Raw genomic sequence first — 22,680 nt, 5'->3', positions numbered from 1 at the left:
ATCAGAATACAGTAAAACACAAGAGAAATATGGTTTCCACTATTGTTTGCCTGACTCAAGTGCTTCTATAGGTAGAAGCCATGTCATAAAATTGTTGTAGATGGCCAGGATCCACAATCACCACAGAATAAAATCACCACAGAATAAAATATGAAATGAAACAAAAAAAAGTCTACTAATGTTAGATTTGCATTACTGATACGCTTTCTAGATTAGCAACAGCAGTCAAGTCATAAAATGTCCAAAAGGTTACTTTTCTCAACTGGTAAATGTACAAGCAGATAATAATGAGAGGAGCTAAGTACAGTCCAACTACAATTTCAGATGGAATTTGGCTACCACCTTTGAAACTTCCTTCAAGCACTCCCCCCCCCCCCCCCTCCCACCCCCTCAGCCAAAGGCGAGCATGCTCAGAAAAGCAAACCTGAAATGTACACAAAGGCTAAATAATAAAAAAAAAACTGGGACTGTCCCTTTAGGAACTGTGGAGTATATAGTTGTGCAAGTTAGCAATAGAGTTCAACACAAAAATGATTCCTACTGTATTAATATCTGTAATCTCCAAGTGTAGTACCTCGCATTTAGTTATGCGCAACTTTGGGCGTGGCCTAACTGATTGGCAGGGGAAACACAAGTTTGAGTGACAGGCATGCTAATTTCCACAGTCTTGATACTGTGTATACGTAAATCACTACACAAAGTCCAACAGAATAAAACAAAAATACTAACGCTCCCAAAACAAAAGTATTAAGTGAAACCGGCATATGAAACATAACAGACAACGTCCAAAAGAATAAAATGCTCCAAAAACAAAAATAAGTAAAAACACACTAGGATTCAACTACACAACTTAATAGTTGTATGCTTTGAATATTCATACCAATGCTACCTTGCCACGGCAGTGATGTGAATATTCATGCAGGTGTGAGGTCCGTGCGGCTGGAGCAGTGTTTGGGGCGGGATTTGCTACTGCGCATCCTGCGAGGTACTACACTCGGTGTACATACAGAATGCAGTATTACAGTAGTAGCATATGATGCTGGCGGTCTCCATTGCTTTCTGAATTTCTTGTTTTGCAATACAAAAACATCAAGAGAACAAGTGGTCTGACAGTTTTTCTCCTTTATCTGCAGCTCAACTACTGACTCGATAATCACAAATCGTTCACCTTATGTCAGCCAGCCTCTGTATACAACATGCAAGGCATTATTGCCATTATCCCACTTGTATGCTGTTTACACATTTCTGCTGCTTATGCAATAGATACACTTGCTGCATGTATTAAATCACCTTCAGTATGCACAGACTTTAATGAAAAGTAAGTTTCCTATTTCCTATCAGTCACAGTTGAAAAGCATTCAGCTACACGATTTTAAACATGTACTGAACAAACACGTGCTGGCAACATCTCAGAAAAATAAACACTTTGCAAATGGATATAAATACAACTTACACGGTCTCATACAAAGCATCAAAATTGTAATACCGGACAGTGACTTATGTTATCACAACGTTTACTGAAATGTGTCATCAGTTAGCTCATAGGTATGCAACCTCTTCCGAGAAGAGTGTCAAAAACTTCACTTGCAAGAAGTTCAAGTGACAGGAGAAAAGGGGAAACCTGCAACATTTGCCCAATGCATTTACAAGTCGTGGTCATGACAATGCCGGTCATTACATGCAATCAATAAATATGCTCAAGACTGCAAGAAAACCTAGCAGAAAAATTCTAAGTAATAGTAGTAATGCTGCAACACCACTGAGCAAGCTAGTTCCATTTACTGAATCCAACAAGAGTGCCAAACAAAACGTGTTCGGGGGCTTCTCAACAACAGTGATTCAAAGAGCTGCCCCTGAATTACCTAGCAGAGATCAAGCCAAAAATCCCAGCACATAACCATGAAAACCACATCACTGAATTCAGAGAAAACGCCTGCCACAGTCCATCACTTAAGAGCTTGGCACAGCATTAATACTCACTGTCCGATTGCCTGCTATTGCTTTTTCGGCAGTCTCGCCCTGTCGATCCAGTCCTTTTCTTTGCAGACATGTTTCGCTAATTTAGAAGACACCTTGTCATACAAAGGACAGTTAGAACGTCTTAGAGCTTTGTATAGAAATACAGGACAATTCAGACAATCCGATTCCCATTTAATTAGGATAGAATTAGCACAACATACACGAACGGCATTAGAAAACTTGCTGGCAGCCGCCACGAGCAACAGTACATTAATTATGTCACGTACGAATAGCTGCAGTGTTTTACTTTTTTAATACAGACATGTATAAAAATACACCACCATTAACCTAAAAGCGGAAACTATTTCATTCAAATCGCCCGCCACACTTCCAACAGGAAGTGATGTAAAGTGTACATATCAAAACGAACCGTAGTTTGTTTTTATGCTAGTCTTGGTTCATTTTCAGCCTGGCTTGCTGAGCATGTCCCTGCTTTGCCAATGGGGGCGGGATTCTTACAGGAGATTTCAAAGGTCTTAGCCACATTCCAGCTGAAGTTGTGATTGTACCACAACACGGAGTCCTTCATACTTTCGCTAACGCTCTTTATACTCCGAGAAAAGTAGCATTTCGTGAATTTAAAGACTTAATTTGGTAGGAATGCAGACGGAATTGAAGTGTATTTACCCACCAGCGAGTTTGCGCATGAATGGGCGTGCCTGCCGTGATTGACATGCGGGAGAGCGGAGATTAACAACTGCAACAATGTGCCGTGATTGACACGCACTGCTAATGTAACGGTAAATCCGTGTCATGTAGCAGAAACGTTATACACGTTTTCTTTATAATCTGGCTAATCTTTTTGTCCAATTACCTTGTGTTTTGGTGACATTCACATTACATATAATTACTGTTATACGTATAACACTAAACAAGGTAACTGAAGGTTTGGAGCTGAGGAGTACAAATTACAGAGTTCCTATCAACAAACACACTTAAATGACTTAACTACATTACACACACGATCTGAGACATGAAATCCTTTCTCCCGTCAATGTGCCAAACAGAGAAATATCTATTTTTGTAAAATGCAAATAAGATAAAAATATGTCGGAACGAAGTTTGGGTTCAGTAGAACATCCTATACCAAAACTTCTTAAACATTAAATTTCAAATCCCTGCCTGCATTTTTAAAGCCATCTGTACTACAAGCAACCAACATCAAATGTGTAAACAGGTTTCTCGACACAAAACCAAAAAATACATTTTGCATTTAAAATTAATAGATCTCACATTTTAAGTATCAAAGTTTTGTAACAAAAATTTACAGCACAAAGCTGTGCATTGTTAAAAATTGCGATCATTGCTTTCGGGGGAGGGTGGCTGATAACTTACAACATACTGTAAGTAATAGCCGAAGGTTCTGCCAAAACAGATACAAAATTCATAATATAAACACGCCCCTTAATCAAATATTTTGATATACAAAACTTCATGTCAAGATCTTTAAGTTGGGCAAGTCTGGGCCTTGGTTCTAATCAAAGTAAACAGTACACAAGTATTTTGCAATAAGCATATAATTACTGTTATATGTATATACTATAATGTTTTCTGTATTTTCCTTATAATTTTGCTAATCTGTTTGTAGGTCTATATTACCTAGTGTTTTGGTGACATCTTTCAATCAAACAGTGGGCGATGCAGTCAAACTGGTCGCAGGCGGGGCTTGCTACTGCGCATCTTGTGGGTTAATACACCTCAATTTCGCCGAAATGCAATGCTAAAACACTGATATACATTTTTATATTTTACTTTATGCAATACCTAAGAGCAATGATTTTATGATGTGACTGCCACTAGCTCCGTAGAAAGTATCTGAATGGTGCAAGTTTCAAACATTAGCAGAAGCAATTCTTTCTTTTTTCTTGATTTGTTTTTCGGGCTTTGTATTAGAACACCCACCAGATGCGCAGTAGTAAAGGACTGCCCAACACCCTGCGCATGATGTTGATTGTTTCAGTAGGTGTGGATAAACATAAGACCTGAGTCTGTAGTTTACCCTTTTCCTCAAAAGTAAGTGCGATCATCTCTGAGTCAGTATATTTAAGTAGCGGGGGGTGTCTTGCTCCACTGCAAAAGCACTTACTATACTACAAAAATTGACTAAACAAGAAAAGAACTCTGCCAGAATGAATATGTCAATCATGCATGATTAACATACCATGCCACACCCCTTACTAACACATCAATCTTTTTTGTCACGCCCATTTCTGCGCAGAAATGCCAGTGGGGGTAGTGTTCTAATACAAAGCCATTTTTTGATTTCTGAATAGGGTCTATATCATGATGTTGAACTGTTTTATCGAACACTAAAGACCGATAGCGGTAAATGTCAAACACACGGAGCAGCAATTTAAGCGCTGCTCCAAAAAAAAGTGGGCCCCCCCTCCTTAAATATACCAACTCTGAGATCGCGCCACAGTGGAGGAAATGGCAAAGTCCTGAAAATGGACCAGCAGTTTTCTGTTGTTCCGTGTCTTCGGCATTCAGTGCTTTCGACTTTTAGTGTTCGATAAAAGAGCGTTTGCTCTTTTTATCATTCATCATAATATAGACCCTCTGAATACTAGTTAAGTGCAATGGTTTTCCGAGTCCCGACATGCTGGTAGAACTGCAAAAAGCATATGTATGATGTAAGTTTCAAACATTATCTTCTATTTCACTCCCCCACTCTCACCCCTTTCTCCCCTTCATTCTTTCTCCCATTTCATCACATCACCATATCCTCACCATATTCTATAGTAACTTCTTCCCTCATTCTTTATTTCTCACACTCCTATGCAAACACTTTTCAAGACTATTCACTCAGTCTCCTACTTTCATCTCTATAACCCCTCCAAATTTTATCCTTAGCATATCAGGCACCATAACTTCTACCTTTTGTCCACTGTGAAATGCTTTTTTTCCCAAATTAGAAGCTGATGTATTTATTTATTTTTTCTATCTATATTGTAGTCTGCTTATTCTACACACATTTTTTTTCTAGGTAGAGAATATATTCTTTCTGTTCTGTTACTAAGATTACACTGCACTAATTGTGTAACTAATGTGAAAAAAAAAAAGACGAGTGCTTGTTAAATTGTACTATGGAGCTTTTCTCTCCAGGCCTCCACTGAAAAAGGGCTATCAGCCCAGTCAGACACCCCAGTATACAAATGTAAAATAAATAAAAATAAAATAAATCAGCCAACACCGTAAAAACTTCACTGCCAATTATGAGCGGACAGGTGATCCGCTGTGGCGACCCCTAATTGAGAAAAGACAAAGAAGAAGAAGTAGACAGAATCTTTGTTTTTTTCATTTTCTAGCCTAACATGCAAATTTCTGAATACTAGTCAAGTGCCCTGCCCAGATTTTATGACTTTGCTGCTTCTAGCTGTATGCACAAGTGATGCATAGTTCATAGCTCTCAACTGCACTGTATTTCTCAGAATGCCCAGATTTTCGCTTCGTATTTTAGACCTGTTCCTCATAAAATTTGTGGTTTTCTGGCAAATCACTGAGGATTGAAGTCACTAAATGATGGCATACATTTGAGTTTCAGACTTTATATTTATTTTTTTTTTCAGTTTGATGACTGGGGAAGTCCACCGGGCCAAGGAGACCCTGTTTTCAGTGGAGGCCCAGGAAGAAAAGCTCCAGTGACAATTACAAACATACACAAATCAAAGTAGTTATGTACATCAGGCTGAGAATACAATCAAATACATTTGAATGATACAAAGTATACAAAATAATGAAGTCATCTTTGGAATTTTGACTATATAATGTTAATATACATTTACTGAAATATGAATTTCTAACAGTAATCCATGGTGCAGCAGAAGACAGTCCAATAGTATTTATAGAGTGTAGTAAATGGACAAAAATAATAGCCTGAGTTTAGTGATAAGCAGAGTTTAGAGTGAGAAGAAGTAGGAGTAGCTGGGGAAGGAGCTGAGAGTGCAGGATAAATGCAGGAATGGGAAAGATGTACTTGGAGAGAGACCAATGGGTTGTTGTTAGTGGAGGGACTTATGTTGGAGATTGACATGGACATGCCCATTTTGAAGATAGGTAGGAGTGCAGGAGAGATTTGAAGTTGGTGTGGTTTGGAGTATTGCAGAGGGAGGGAGTGAATTTCATAGTTTAGCTAAGGAGTATGACAGCAGGAGGTGGACAGGGAGTCGAGAGAGTTTGTAGATTTGTAGGAGGTTTTGTTTTTCTGATCTGAGTGAGCAGTTAAGAATATAGGGGGTTAAGGCAGTAGCGAGAGACAGGCATCTGGAGGGCTTGATGATGAGCTTACGGGGAGTGGTGAGTTTAAAAAAGTTCAGGTAATAAGGTAGCTCAAGCTATTGCAGAGTATGGAGGGAGAGGCAATGATAAGGTGAATTTTTAGAACTGGTGGCGAATTTGCATATTTTTGTTATAGCAGGATTCTCGTTTAGGTTGTAAGCTGAGTTGGAGATTGGTTAGCAGAGGAGCACTGTACATGAGACAGGGGAGAAGGTAGGAGGTGGCTGTGGTCTTTTTGGTGGAGGGAGTAAGGTAGTAGTTGTGTCTGTACAGGAGTCCTAGTTTTTGGTGTTTTTTTTTGTAATAGTTTGGATATGGGTGTCAAATTTTTATTCATATCCTTCAGAAAACGTATGCTAATACATCCTGTTATTCTAGCAACTTTCTAAGAACAATATTTAAAATGTGTCCCTATTTTTGGGCCTTTGCCCCCCCCCCCCATTATTTTAGGCTTTGTCCAGATTTCTGTGCCAAGAGGTTGAGAGATATGAGGCGCGCTCATCTATGTATTCCTTTAATTTCATAATTTAAATTGTGCTGTCTTCTATCTAGGTCAAGTGTACTCCCTAGTATATATGCTGCATGTTGGTAAGTTACTGCATTGTGAAATATGTTCTTAAGCATTTTTCCTTCTCTTTCTACCTTACAACTGTATGCATTTGTATCTAGTTCCACTGTTGTTATCTGTATACAAGTAACTGATACGGTCTAGGCTTTTAGTCATCATTTTAACAGTCTGTAATGCCTCATGAGTGGCTGATTCCCATTTTGGCAACCATTAGTCTTACATAATGCCTTTCAAACTATGGTTGCCATTCCCACTATTTGGTAGCAATGTTCAAGTAGTGACAGTACTAGTATCCTATCATGTTTACTACCTCATACTCTCTAATGCTTTGTCCTCCAAGGCAAATAAATACAAGATTCATTATTTTCTTATACATGCGTTGTCACTCCACATTTTCCCTTCAACCAATTTCTACTTCCTTCATCAAATCCCTCATGTGCAAGCTCAAGCCATGTTCCCCCCCTGCAGACAATCTTTCTAATGAGTTCCTAAAAATGCTGACTCAATTCCCTACCCAGTCTCCATAAATCATCAATAGATCTATCGTGGAAGCTTATGTACCCTCCCTGAGAAAAAATCCTTCATCTTTCCCCTCCACAAAGGTGGCACCTCCACAGAAACATTTAACTTTAGACCAATTGCTATTCTTTCACCACTATCAAAACTTCTAGAAAATGTATGAATAAACCACCTCTTCAATACCTACTTGACAATAATATTCTCTCTCCCACTGAACATGGGTTCAGACCAGAACACAGGAATATCATTGCTCTATTGTCCTTTACTGACACTGTCAACAAAGCTCATGACTCAGTAAACTTTGTCTCTTCTCTGTTCTTAGATCTATCTGAGGCCTTTGATACTGTCTCCCACCCCGCAGTTTTATGCCAACTATCTCTTCTGGGCTTAACTGAAACATCGTTATAATGGTTCATTAACTATCTCTCTAACAGATATCAGTCTGTCAAATGGAACTGTAACTTCTCTCCTTATGTACCAGTCAGCACTGGGGTACCTCAAGGGTCAATACTGGTCCACTCCTCTTCGACATTTTTATTAACCATCTTAATACTGGCACCAAACGAGCCACCCTAATTCAATATGCCAATGACTCTACATTATAATCTGCTCCACCAGGAATGTTTCTTATCTACAGAGCTTAACTCAAGAAACATTCAGTTCCATTGAGTCTTGGCTCACCAACAACCATCTGCTACTTAACCCCCCAGAAAAATAATCTTCTACTATTTTTACCAAAACAATTTTCACCAGATACTTCTAACTTTGCTATTACTTCTCTGAATAACACTTCAACCAATGTGGTTTCACACAAAACTGTTAGGTGTAACAATAATCTTAAGTTTGACCTGCGTATCAGCAACAACATATAAAAAATGAATCAAAAATTTGGGTGTGATGTATAGGGCTACTTATCTCTTACCCTTTCTTCTATATGCTTCACCTATTCTAACCAATCTTTACTCTTCCCTCAAAGCAAAACTTAGCCAACATTATAATAAAATAGCTAAATTTGTCACTGGCCAAGCCCATTACTTTCACCATTGCTCTGCTGTAAGTCCCTAAATTGACTCAGACTACCCACCTTCTCATTTTCACAAACTACATCATCACTACTTCAGTACTATATTCTGTCTCATGGCCTACACCCTCCTCATAAGTATCTACTATCTATTTACAAATCTCAAAGATCTAATGATGTTAGTCTGTACTCTCACTATGTTGCCAAATCATGAAATAGCATTCCAGAATCAGTCATAATTATACCCCACTACTATTGCTTCAAGTTGAGGCTGAAAGAACATCTTACCAATAATTGGATCTGCCCATGCTCCACACCATCTTAGTACTCTTTTCCAGTCCCTTCTCTCCAGTCTTAACAGACATTTTCTTGATCTATCCTACTTCCCTTCCTGCACTACTTACTTTCTAGCCTAACTTTTCTATGCTTCCTTAACCTTCTAATGTTCCTTCTCTCTATTCTTACAATAACCTTTATCTATTCCAGAAATTATGACTAAAATTTACTAAGTCTTTTGCCAGAAAGTATACATAATATTTATGAATTATTACTTATTCTGTAATATATTTTCATGCATTATTATGTTACATACATATTAGGAACTCTCTTCTGTGTTCAGCTTTATTCCTTGCTTAGTATTTGCTTATTTTCTTCTTTTATTGTATCCACAAATTGTACTCCTGCGTGACTTTCTTAGTCTTTGTAACCAATGTTGATTTGTAATTCTGTTTAAATTGTACTGTGGAGCTTTTCTCCCCATCCCTCTGAAAATTGGCTCGTACCCAGTCAGACTTTCCCGGTAAACAAATATAAAATAAATCAAATGAATAAATAAAAAAAGACATTGCTTTTGCATAGTTATATACAGTGTTACTGTAGGGTGCTACCTCTCCAAGTGCCAAAGTGGACTTTTTATGAAAATGTGAGATTTTGTAGAGCAAAACACATCTAAACAAGTGTAAAGGATTGTTCTGCAGTTTATTGCCAAAATGAAAGCTCGTTTTTGTAGACTTTGATTTATTTTATGCTTTTTTGTATAATATTTAGGTATTTCAAATACAAAATAATGTTTTTATGCATCTGTTGAAGGAACTTAGGAAACATTTTTGTCCTAAACATCTCTGAACATTTGCCATTTTTGATGACTTCTCACAAGACACAACTACCCAGCTAGGGACTGTCCTGCATAAAGTGGGACATGTGGTAACCCTATGTTAGTGACAGTACTGAAGGTACACAGCACACATTGGAAATCTGCTCTATAATATAATGATGGTTGGTAGTGCATTACCACCATTCCTTAATGCTGTAGTGTCTGTCATTATGTCTAGATCATAGGATCATAGGAAGTTACTAGGCTAATGGGCCTGGCGCCCTTACAAGCCTATCCAAGAGTTTATCCCGAAAAAAGAAATCTCAGTCATCACCTGTCACCCCTGTCAATGAGGGACACAGGTGGAACCCCTGAGACAAATTTGTGGTTTCTCATCCACTCATCAAGGTTGCGCTTGAAGAGGGCCAGCGAGGTACTCGGTTTGACATGTATGAGAAGTCTATTCCAGAGATGGGGTAGCCTCTGGGAGACAAACCTGTCTCTCCAGCAGGTTTTGTTGATGTTGCATATTAGATTTAGGCCTTTCTAGCAGGTAATGCATGAGGAGTTAGACTTATGGATATGGAGCATCTCTAGTAGGGCAGGGTCCGATATTGTCTTGTAGGCGAGACACAGATCACCTCTGAGCAGTCTGTATGATACCGAGTAGAGTGATAGTGATTTGAGCCTGTCTGCATAGGATAGGTGTTGGAGGCCATGGATTCTCTTTGTGAGGTATTTCTGTGGCCTTTCCAGTTGGTGCAGGTGTTTGGAGAGGTACATACCAAACTGAGCATTATACTCAATTATTGGCCTAATGAGGGAGGAGTACAGAGGTAATAACCTAATTTTTCTGGATGCAATCCCTTTACTTATGAGGTGAACCAAGTAAAAGACTTTTCTGACCACTGCCGCTGCATGATGGTCGAATGTGAAACTGTTGTCAGCCTGAGTACCCAGGCCTCTCACCACAGGTTGTGTGCTTAGGGAGTTGCCATTGATGTGGTAATCAGTAGGGGCCATGTTTTTGTTGCGTGGTAAGATAATACTTTTTTATGTTTACTTAAGGCCATGACTTTGGCACCAGTCATTTGTTGCTGTGAGACCCTCTTGCAGCATGTTAACATCATATGGGGAGTCAATGACAGCACCCAACTTACAGTTGTCCACAAACTTGGTCAGCCACAGGCCTTTTGTCTTTGCCTGGACCTCTGAGAAGTAGATGCCCAAACAGTAGGGGTCCCAGGACAGATCCCTAGGGAACACCACTAGTGACAGGTTTGCTGTTGGAGGTGGAGGTACATATTTTGACTTTGTGGGTCCTATTGGTGAGCCAGTTGGCCACCCACCTGATGAGATAGGGATTTATGCCAAGTTATGTTAGCTTTTCGATAATGCCCGAGTGGAGGATTGTGTCAAAGGCCTTGGTCAAGTCAAGGTAAGCTGTATGTACTGACTTTCCCTCATCCAGGGCCTTGGTGACAGTCTCAAAGAAGTCAATCAGGTTCAACAGGCAAAATCTGCCCTTGACGAATCTGAACTGGGTGGGGTCGAGTGCTTGGTGATTGCCTATGTCCTTATTTATGAGATCCAGAATAATACGCTGCATGGCTTTACAGATCAGACTTGTCAAGCTAATGGGACAATAGTTTCCAGGGTCAGTAGTGGCAGCACCTTTGTGCAAGGGGATGACAATGGCAGTTCTCCACTCTGCTGGAATGAAGCCCGTACTTAGGCTGTGGTTAAATAGGGTGCTCAATGGCGAAGCTAGTTCTTGCTGAAGATGGTGCAGAATACAGCCTGGGATACTATCAGGTCCCATGAAAGCTGTGTTCTTTGCCTTGGATAGGGCCTTTAACACCTGATCAATGGAGATGTGAGGTGTGGGACAAGTACTGGGGATGTCAAATGGGCCTTTGAGGAGGATAGGGAGTGAAGTTTGCATTGAACCTATCTGCTAGATGGTTGGCTAAGTCAGCAGGATCAGTGTAAGTGGTACCATTAAGTACTAATTCAGAACAAACCTCGGCTTTGCCATGGAGGTTCCTGACATAACTGAAGAAGGCTTTGTGGTTTCCCTTTATTTTGGAGGCTAGTTTCAATTCATAATTGGCTTTGGAGATTTTCACTAGTGATCAAATTTGCTTGTTGAAGCCAAGGAGGTAGTTTTTTCAATTTGGAATTTGTTCCTTTTTACTCTTGGACAGCAGTTTTTCCTTTTGCTGTAAAGCCTGTTGATAGAGAATGTCCACCAGACAGGTTTGTGTTTCCTTAAGGGGCAGGTTTTAGTTCTCTTGGGTATGGCTGAGTCCATGCAGTTGTACAGGTGCTTGTATACTGCACTGGCATACTGTTCAGCATAGTTGCCTGTATCCTTTGAGGGGAGCGGTGGTGTGAAGCTACTGATACCCTCCTTTAGGCGGTTGTAGTCAGCTGTTAAGAAGTTTGTTAGCCTGATTATGGCTGGGGGGGGGGTTGGGTGGGATAGAAACTTTGAATGAGACAGACTAATGATCTGATCTCATCAGGGAAGAACATACTATGGGAGTGGTGCAGCATTCACACATGTTGGCAAGAAACAAGTCCAGAATGTTATCTCCCCTTGTGGAGGATGAGACGAGCTGGTCTAGTGCATTAGAACTGATGAAGTCAAGGAATCACTGGGTGAGTGCATTAGTGCAGAAATAGTTCACCCAGACTATGGTGGGGTAGTTGAAGTCACCAAGGGTCAGGGTGTTAGGGGGTACCTTGATGGAGTCAAGCAGGTCCAGGTAGGAGGAGTGGGTGTCATGCGTCATGGAGGGGGGTCTATAGCTGGCTGTAACTTGGATGGATGCCTTGCCAACTGTGAGTTGCACCTGGAATAATTCCAGTGCGTCATGCTGGCAAAGCAGTCTGGAGGTGTGCCTGTCCTTAATGAAGATAGAGACTCCACCACCCTTAGTCTTCCCAACTTCATTTTGGGGTCAGAATGTGTATAATGAGGTATAGCTTGGTAAGACAGGGGTCCTGTCTGCAGCCCTGAACCAAGTTTCCACTGCCACACAGACATCGGCATCTTCCAGTGCGAGGAAAGCTTTCAGTGAGTGCATTTGCAGGTTAAGGCTCCTAGCAATAAACATCATGACCTTCAATTTGCTTTTTGACATATCTTTTATGTTGGAAGATTCATCTTTGTGACATAGACTAAAAAAGACACAATGGGGAGGCAAGAGCCTTAGCCAGGATTCAGAATCCCAGGGGAGACAGGTGGAGGCCATCTCTGGCAAAGCATTGAGGCCTGTCAACTATGTCATCCCAGGCAGACAGATACTGGATCCCCTTCAAATGACTCCAGAAACTAAGCCAATTGTTAAAGTCAGTTATTTTTTGTTGATATTGTGGTTGTATCATTCTTGGTAGGATACTGCTTAGGGCTAGGGTCATACCTGCCTGAGACACATACTCTGAGACCTCAATCATATCTCTCTTCATATAGTCCAGGGAGATACGTCTGAAGTCATTCACACCAACATGGACAATGACAGAGTCATACTTATCATCCAAATTTGTTAATAACAGTAACATCCAAAAAATTGATTTGCTTGCAATCACAACTAAGTATAAATTCAATGCCCCATTTATTATTATTGAGATATTAAACAAATTCCAGTAAATAAATAAACTTTATCTGCCCGCCAGACCATCCAACAGTTGTCCAAATATCATCTCCATATATCAATTTCCCCCGTAAAAATATTATGGTTGATGTCATAAATCAGTTGCTCCTCTAGAAAACCCATAAATAAGTCTATATAACTGGGGGCAAAAGAAGCCCCCATAGCAGTACCTTTAACCTGCCAATAACATTCCCCATGAAAATAAAACACATTCTGAGTCAGGACGTGTTCCGCTAAACATAATAACAGAGTGTTAAATCCAGGTGTATATAAGTCCGCCCTTTTAAGCCAATACTGCAAAGCCTCCAAACCCACCCAATGGAGTATGTTAGTATAGAGTGCTGTAACATCTAATGTACAAAATAACCAATCAGATTCCAACTGCATATTCAAAATTATTTTAAGGAACTGCATGGTATCTTGAATTCTTGATCTAACTAATTTTAACAAAGGTTGCAGATATTGTGTCAAAACGACAGACAGAGGTTCAGTAAGAGAATCTCTGCCAGATACAGTGGGTCTCCCTGGTGGCTTCTGAAGATTTTTATGAATCTTAGGTAACAAATATAAATACTGTCATTGTGGATCCACCACTGTTAAGTGATGTAAATCAGACTCAGTAATAACGCCTTCCTCCACAGCCTGCTGAAGAAGCCCATCAATTTCTTGCTTAAATCTAATAGTAGGATCAAGAGGCATAGGCATATAAAATTTGGCATCCAATAATTGTTTCTGGGCTTCAGAAACATAAGAAGCCCAGTCCATCACAACCACAGCCCCACATTTATTGGCTGGCAAGATGACTATATTCTTATTGTTCCTCAAATCCATAAGAGCCTGTTGTTCAATCCCTGACAAATTATGTGGTAATATTTTGGTTCACTCATTCTAAAATATAGGTCTTTAAGGACACAGTCCTGAAACGTAGAAACATGTTTATTTATGGGAGGCATAAAGGTAGATTTCTGAAACCTAAAATCAGTAGATTTTTGAAGTCAATCTTGGTTACAATCTAAGATTTAGGAGACAACAAAAGGCAATGACATCATTTACAAATATATCTTCACTCACAAAAAACAGGGACATAGTTCAGACCTTTATTCAAAAGTTGTTTCTAAACAACTGTCAATTCCACAGAGGAAATGTTATGAACATCATATATATCATTTACCGTGGTATTGATACCTTGAGCAAAGTCTCTATATTTGTTTTTCCTATGTTTTCTTCCTCCCTTGTGCTTTCTGCCCCTAAAAGGTGATTAACATTATGTTTTTTTAGGTATGGGTGACTCATGAGTGTGAGTGCATTCTACATCAGTAGCTGAAGATGACTCCTCTCCTGAAGCCTCACTTTTCCTACTTCTAGATTTTTTTAAGTATACACTTCCATCTTCTTCTTTTTTGGGGAGTTGAAAAAGTATCTAAATTAACAAAACTGACACTCCTAGTGGACCCAAAAGACTTTTCCCGCTGATAGTCTCCTATATCTCTATTAAATTTCTAAATTTTGTTGTCCTTCAACTGTTTTTCCAGTACTAACAAATCTTTAATTAACTGGTTAAAACCAGTCGAATAATATGTTTCCCCTTCGTAAGTTTTTAACTCATTACAAACAGATCTCACTTCTGATGTATTGTTTTCAATCATATGTTCATAATAAGAAGTCAAAATGTTAACAAAGCCCATAGAGGCATTTTGTTGGGCCCTAGCCCTCTCTTCAGCCAAAGTATCATCTATATTTCCAACCAGAGGTTGGAGGTGTATTCTGAGCCCACTAGGAACTATACCCTTGGTCTGATATGCTTTAAAAAGTTTGAGATGCCAGACATTCATCCTGAGCATCTTCATACTTTTGGTTAACCTGATAAAACATTGGTTACATATACTGGCCAAATCGATAGTACCCACATCACCCCTATTATCATTAGGAGACACTAAGCCAAAGGCCTGTAAGTCATTTTTATCAGCCGAAAGGCCCTGCAAAATAGTGATCAAATCCATGATAAAATAGTTCTGAGGCAATAGTGAGGATACCACTAAATATAGGGCTAAAAGTAAAAGTACAAAACCTTATTAAGTGGTACAGTCTCACAATAATAAACTAGGCTATAAAGTCAAGATATTATACTGACAAAGGTATAGACCAATCAAATGTATGGGCATGCTTAAACAGTGGAAGCTCATAAATCAGGTATAATAATGTTATAAAAAGCTTGAATCCACAGTTGTAAATCTAAAAAAGACAGACAAAATCTAAATGAACTTAAAGTCCGTTGTTAATTGGAAGTCCCACCATATATTTTTATCTGTTAAATGATCAAAATGATCAAAAAATCATTATTAATATCAAGCAACCACCCAGGTAAGGCTCTTAGTGTAACTATATTCCCAAAAAATATAGTGAGTAGCAGCAGGATTAATAGAAGTAAATAACATATGATGTGTCACAATAACAACACAACTCCACACTATGCATCCAACAAATGATCGTTGGGAATAACAAAAATCAGTTAGATACCTGAAGTTAAGACTATAACCAAGTTTCATACATATAGATTCATCCCCAACTTAAACCACAGTTCAATCATCGTAGTCGTCAAAGTATAAAGTCTAAATGTTCACCATATAAACAAAAACAGAAGCTGGAAATGCTTGAAGCAACTCCACTTGTCCGACAAAGTTGAATGTCCAATGTAAGCCTAAATACAAAAAACGTTGCTATTCAGATTGAATCCAAATCCATGCTCAAACCATAAGTCTAGTCCCAAATGTGGTGTAAACAGAGCAGATCAATGACCATTGGTACAGTCATATGATCATGTTCACTAGAAACAAACAGAGCAGATCAATGACCATTGGTACAGTCATATGATCATGTTCACTAGAAACAAACAGCTCACCCCAAACCTCTACTGCAAATAAATATTGACTGTAAAAAAAGCAGATGTTAACAAGCCAAAAGCATATTCCAAATTCACAAATCCCAGAAGGTTCGATACACACAGCAACCCTAAAAAAAGACCAGTCCCATATTCCAAATCAGTTTCCTGGTTGCAAGGTGCCAGCAGCTGTTTTATAACAGTAGTTGCATATATCAGTCTCCTGAAAAGAACAGTGCTGCTAAATCCAACTGTTTATTATAACCAAAAAAACACAGCATACCAAATGCTGAAAATGATAAAGAACCAATTTAGGGTCAGCAACACTTCCAAAAATAGGAAATGGCAACTAGTATTCCAATAAAGAAGAACAAACGGTGATTCAACCACAGATGTAAAGCACTCCCACAGAAGGCCAAAAACATAGACTCCAATGTTCAGCAAAAACAACTACGCAAGTATGGCAGGTGCAAATGACCAAAAGAGCATAATTCAAAAACAAAAATCAGGCCAGCTCCAGAATGAGTGGAAAAATATTGTTTAATATAAGTGGCAACACCAAAGGTGAAATGAATAGCACTGTACCCAAAAGTCATGGTAATTGATAAAATTCAGGGTGATAGGATGAACAAAGTGGGATGGCATTCCATACTGAATAGAAATGAGCGAAGTTGGATCATTAAGTTAGGAGGATTATTTTCCCCGGGTCTTAATGACCACTTATGATTAACCAATGGGAATATGTTTCCTTGTATTCTGTTGACTATATATGTGCTTGCTATATGTATATTATTGTCACTGAGGAAGGCAGGTTATGCCAAAACTGGTCTGACTTTTGGGTGCAGTGACATGCCAGATTTATGGGTTAAAGATAAAATAAACTGCAGTTCAGTTGGCACAGCTGAAGTGCTCAGAAAGGCTTATTGGGAAGGGCCAGTAAGAAAAAAAGGTAACAGTATGCATTTATCATTCTGTTGTGTGGGGTATAACAGAAATGACAGTCAATGTAATTTGCAGAATAAAGGGTTTACAGTTACAAATTTAGCAAATTAATTTTCGTGTTATTTTTTGTTTAGAAAACATTAAGACCTTTGTATTATGGTAGTAAAGTGTTGCAATGCATAAATAATATATTGATACAGACAGAGACAAAAAACATTCACAGATATTAAATGATGTTTTGCTAGTTTACAGAATGTAAAGTTTAAAGTCATTGCTACATTTTAGAAGTGACTGTACATTCAGAAGTTTAGATCCCATGCAAGAAAAGAGTGCATTGTAAATATTATGTATCATTAAAGCAGGGCCGGCCTTAGCTGAAATGGCGCCCTAGGCGAAGTAGTGTTCTGACGCCCCTTAAGCCACACCCACACCACACTCATGAAACACCCCTATTTGAGCCACACCCACAGAGTCATTCCCCAAGAAAACCACCCCAGTCATTTCCTTAAATTATTTAAATGCATAGGGAAAAAAAGATACCTTGTAATGTAGTTAAACTGCAACTACCTTTGCATACGTATTTTCTACTTTAAATACCAGAGCCAGATCATTGTCAAATAGGGCCCTAGCAGGGTAACAGACTACTCCCCCCAGAGCAGCCTCTTCAGCAGCAACCCCCTCCCCCCAGAAGCAGCCCCCTCCTCAGCCACTCCAATGTTCCATTATTTGGTTATTTCTCACCAGTTACCATGCATACTGTTCTCTTATTCGCTTCTACAGTGATTACAGATATTGAAATAAAATAGCACAAACACAGACAGCCATTTGCTAAATAAACAATACAGTCTCACAATGAAGAGAGACTTAGCATGAGAAGTAAACTTCTCTGCCCTTGAAACTCACATTCATTGAAATGGCATGAAAATCCACATTCATAGAAATGCATCTGGCTAGTGGAGAACTGAGTTTACCTTTGGGCTGTTTTCAAAACAGACTCCTTGCACACATTTTTAGGGCCATGCATACACATACTTATTCTTGGATTCACTTTCCTGATTGTACTGAATTATATTCCTTGTATAATACAGTACCGCTTGTTAGAGTATGTTTTAAATTTGTAGTTTTAAACATTCGTTTAATAAGCAATGAAACAAAATGTATGAACCAATAACTACCCATTTCAAAAAATGTCAAAAATAAAAGGCCACTCAAGACTTCTGTCATTACAGTCCACCAATATTACTGCCCAGACACACACACACACACACACACACACACACACACACACACACACACACACACACACACACACCCCTCCCTTAGATAAAGCTGACAACAGTCCAAAATTCTTCTCTATCTACATGGAAATCTGCACAGAGAAGGGAATAGAGATCAGAAACTAACCACAGACCTTGGAGATGTGTAGCAGAAACCTTAACAACCATACCATGATGTTATGTTACTACAGTGAGAACCAAAGTATAATCTACACATGCGCACGTATGATGACCTTAACCCCTCTCTTCACTGACGCATGAGCATGATGGGCGGCAGAATATATATATATATATATATATATATATATATATATATATATATATATTTTTTTTTTTTAAATTATAGGTTCATAGGTAGGTACTAGGCTATTGGCCCTAGGGCCTATGTAAGCCTAGCCAAACGGTACCCTGGCTTTTGCCACCCAAGAAAATTATAGGTTCATAGGTAGGTACTAAGCTATTGGCCCTAGGGCCTATTAAAAGGACTGCAGTATCCACCCACTTTACAACACAGTACAGTATCAGCAATGCATTTATCTACTGTGGGAGTAGAACCCACAACCTTCTGCATCAAAAGCAAGTACACTACCTGTTGTGCTATTAACAGTGCAATATTTGTTTGCCCACAGTAGCACATCTGAGGTGTATTAAAATGAAGTGGCTGTAAATGCTGGACACGGGTGTGTCTGTGCTTCTGAATGTGTTTAAGTCATGTGTGTGTGTTAACCATTAAATATTTATACAACTTATGCTGGATGTAAAATACTTCCTCTGCCAACAATTACGTACAGCAAGTATGACAAATGAAGATGGGGAAACTGTCTCAACACCTCGGGGCATGTGTTAGTTCCCCAATTACACATATTGCTTACATAATACATGCTCCTGTGTTGCATACATTTTTGAGAATGATCATACACACACACACACACACACACACACACATATATATATATATATATATATATATATATATATATATATATATATATATATAAATGTTGTAGAAGTCATCAGTACACAACAGGCATGGAATTTTGAAAATATATGTCATATGTGAAGAGTCTGCCATCCCTTTTAACCCACAATACCAAAAAAAAACTAATGTTATCATTTTACTAAAAACAGATGGGAGCGGTTGGTGGGGAGGGTGGCAACTCCCTCTACATACAACACCAGTGTAAGCGGTTGTATTTTTCTGCAAATTTAATTAGAGTTATGTTGAAAAAGAAAGTTAGACTGCAGCACAGGTTACTAATATACAAGTCTGCAGCACATAGCAAAACTGGAAAGCTGCTAAGACGTCTTGCATGTAAGGAGGTACCCCCAACCTTGTTTTCTAGTTCAAAAAGTAAAGTCATTTTTTAGTTAAAAATCCAGGGATGGGGACTTACATATCAAATTTCAGCAACATTCCTAAATGAAAAAATACATCATGAATTATACTGCAAGCATTACAGGTAAATAATAACCCCATAAGGATACACTACATTGCTAGATGGATGTGAGGGGTACATGGTAGGCGTCACTCCCAGAGCGCATCAGTGAGTAGTAAACTCAACAACTACTGAAGCAAAACACTAACATACGCCATGGGACTGGCAGTGGCTAGGATGCTACTGTAACTACCACTTTTGTGATTCCCAAAATGAGATAATACAGCACTGTGGCACTGCAACAGTCTGCAACTTTTACACACCAAAATCCATTCAAGAGACAGCAGGATGTTTCCTCACCTGCATCGCATCACAGAAGCCTGTTGCATAGTAAGAAAAGATTTCTGAAAACTAAAATAACTGACGTACCTCTTTAACTGGGCGCAAGCAAATGCAAAAATCACATCTTATGTACGCTGTTTCATTTTGCTTTAATATTTCACCTATGTGCAACTTTAGTACACAAGCATACCTTTACATATGAACTCAGGAACAGGGGGAAAAAACAGTTCTCTGTGAGGTCTGAACGTGGAAGCAGCGAGAACACCACGTGGAATTTTTCACTTGTTTTGCAACTTACAATAACTCGAACATCATCAAGCTCCACCCAACCTTCTTTGAAGCCAACCTAATGCTATAAAAGTGGGTGGGCACTTCCCCCTTCCCTTCGCCCTATGGTTTTGTTATTTTGCGATCTTCTTGGCACCCCGTCTCTGAGTGAAGGGCGCCAAGAAGATCGCAAAATACCAAAAGTGCGTTTGTTAAAGTAAATAAATAAATTCATAAAATTCCACCCTTTACAAGGCCGGTTGTAATGCGCCCTAGGTGGTCGCCTAGTTCGCCTATGCCTAAGGCCGGCCGTGCATTAAAGCCACAGGTTCAACTCCTACATTATCCTTGTATAAAGGACAGATATGTAAAGTTCCAAAATGAGATCAGTTCAACTCTACTAATAAATGTGTATACTATATGGAGAAACTTCACATACTTGTATAAAGGACATGCAAGTAAACTTCCAGATGAAGAAACTTCACCTACTTCTATAAAGGACTGACAAGTAAACTTCCAGAATTTGATCAGTTCATCTCTGGTAACAAATGTTTATACTATATAAAGAAACGTCAGATACTTGTATAAAGAACAGACAAGTACACTTCCAGAATCATTTCATTTCAACTCTAGTAATACATGTGTCTATGTAAACTATTCAAGATTGTATATATTTCATGCAGAAATTGCAGTTTACCAAGCACATTAGATCAGATTACAGGCCAGCTCAGTGAGCTGAATTAAAGACCATACTGTATGTCATAAAACAGTATGGTAAGGACCAGTTTAATATTCGTAGTAACAGTTTATGCAGTTACAGTTCTTATGATTTATCCAAGAAAATTCTAGGCAGTAATGATAAATCCTTGCAGCATTCAGCAGTACTGAAAAAAATTAAATGACATCAGCTAAAGGAACAGCTACATTAAGACAGGTAGAGATTTACACACAGAACAATATGTTAGGACCCGTGGGTCACACAGTAAACACAGAAAGATCAACAATTAAGATTCATTTTTTAGAGGTGCAGAAATGCAAAAATGTTGAAATATTAATATAGTGTTAGATTACTACAGTAGTTTCATTTGAGGTTATAGCAGGAAAAATGCAATTGAAGTTTCCATTTGATTTAATAATACAGTTACAGCCTTTCCATTTCACTGTAGTACATTATCAGTTCAGTTACAGAGTTGCAGGAATGTATTTGTTAGTAACATTTGTTTAATTCACTATAATACATTATCAGTTTGCTTACAGATTTACAAGAATTTATGTTTATTTCATGCAGAAAAATATAAATAAAGTCAGGCAACAAGCAATATATTTATTAATAATTTTAGTTTAGTTCACTATAGTAACATTATCAGTTTGCTTACAGACTTACAATAATTTATTAGCAGAATTTGTTTAATTCATGTAGACAAATGTAAAGAAAGTAATGGCAAAAAGCAATACTATCAATTTATAATTGCTAAAGCTGTAAATGTTATTTTAAGGACCTGATACTGTTTTCTGTGCTTTGCAGAAATAATTTCCAGGTTGATTTTAAATGCAGTTAAAACATCAGTCACCCAGCCTTGCACAAGATATTGAAAAGGGGAGGTTTTGAAGGCCTAAGCAAAAAAGAAACACATAAAAGGATAATTGGACATTAAAACAGCCCCCAATACCCCAGCAGTGACTGGGATAATACAGAGTAAGGCCTAAACTTGGCAAGAGCCGTGGTGCATAAGCCGACCATATGCAGAAAAACTGTGTGCAACAGATGTGCATTTATGCAGATTAGAGTTAAAGCAAGTATGTAAGTGTTCTCATGTTTTCAGACAATTGTATAACAGTACTAGTTTTCAGTTTATGTTTTTATCTATGTTCAGACAGTACTGACAGAAAAAGGTAGTAATAGTTTAGTTTCCAGAACATAACATTCCCCAGTTTTCAGTTATGCTTTTATCTGTGTTCAGGTAACACTGCCAAAAGATATTGCTAGTATTAGTTTAGTTATTTTCCAGAATGTACACAGCTATTTTAAATGTTCAGTATAAATATGTATCACTTTGATGTAAATTTCAGTAAAGGTTAAGAATATGATATTCATACTCAGTTATGCATTCAATATAGTACATTTCAGTCAGATTTTAGAATATAACATTCATACTCAATTACAACATTCAATTACATCACACTTCACATGATTCAGTCATTAGTTTAAGGGTAAAGTAACAGAATTATTTGTAAACCGTATTATTACATCACACATTATATGTCATTAAGGGTAAAGTGACAGAATTATTTATAACAGGCTTATTAAAATAAGTTATCTAAAGAATAAGTAGTAATATACTCAAGGCATAACAGGACAGGCTTAATTTATTTAATTTACAGATTACAGTGCACTTTACGTAATTATTGTGCATTAGACAGAAAGTTAAAAGGACACTAGC

The 22,680-nt window shown here is 38.4% G+C and overlaps 1 protein-coding gene across 1 annotated transcript in view; it reads right to left on the bottom strand.

Moving 5' to 3' along the window:
• CDCA5 (cell division cycle associated 5) overlaps nt 1–2,618 on the bottom strand; it is a gene marked incomplete in the record, with an annotated part of 643,625 nt that extends 641,007 nt beyond the window's left edge. The window contains 1 exon segment of the mRNA XM_044075780.1: nt 1,981–2,618. Within this exon segment, the coding sequence (XP_043931715.1) occupies nt 1,981–2,050 (70 nt within the window).
• Between the last annotated feature and the right edge of the window lie 20,062 nt (nt 2,619–22,680).

This window comes from Protopterus annectens, chromosome 6.part1 (genome assembly GCF_019279795.1).
Source record: "Protopterus annectens isolate FY-2018-M chromosome 6.part1, PAN1.0, whole genome shotgun sequence".
NCBI lineage: Eukaryota > Metazoa > Chordata > Ceratodontiformes > Protopteridae > Protopterus > Protopterus annectens.
The sequence above is the reverse complement of the archived record's forward strand: the minus strand, read 5'-3'. Positions and strand labels throughout refer to the sequence as shown.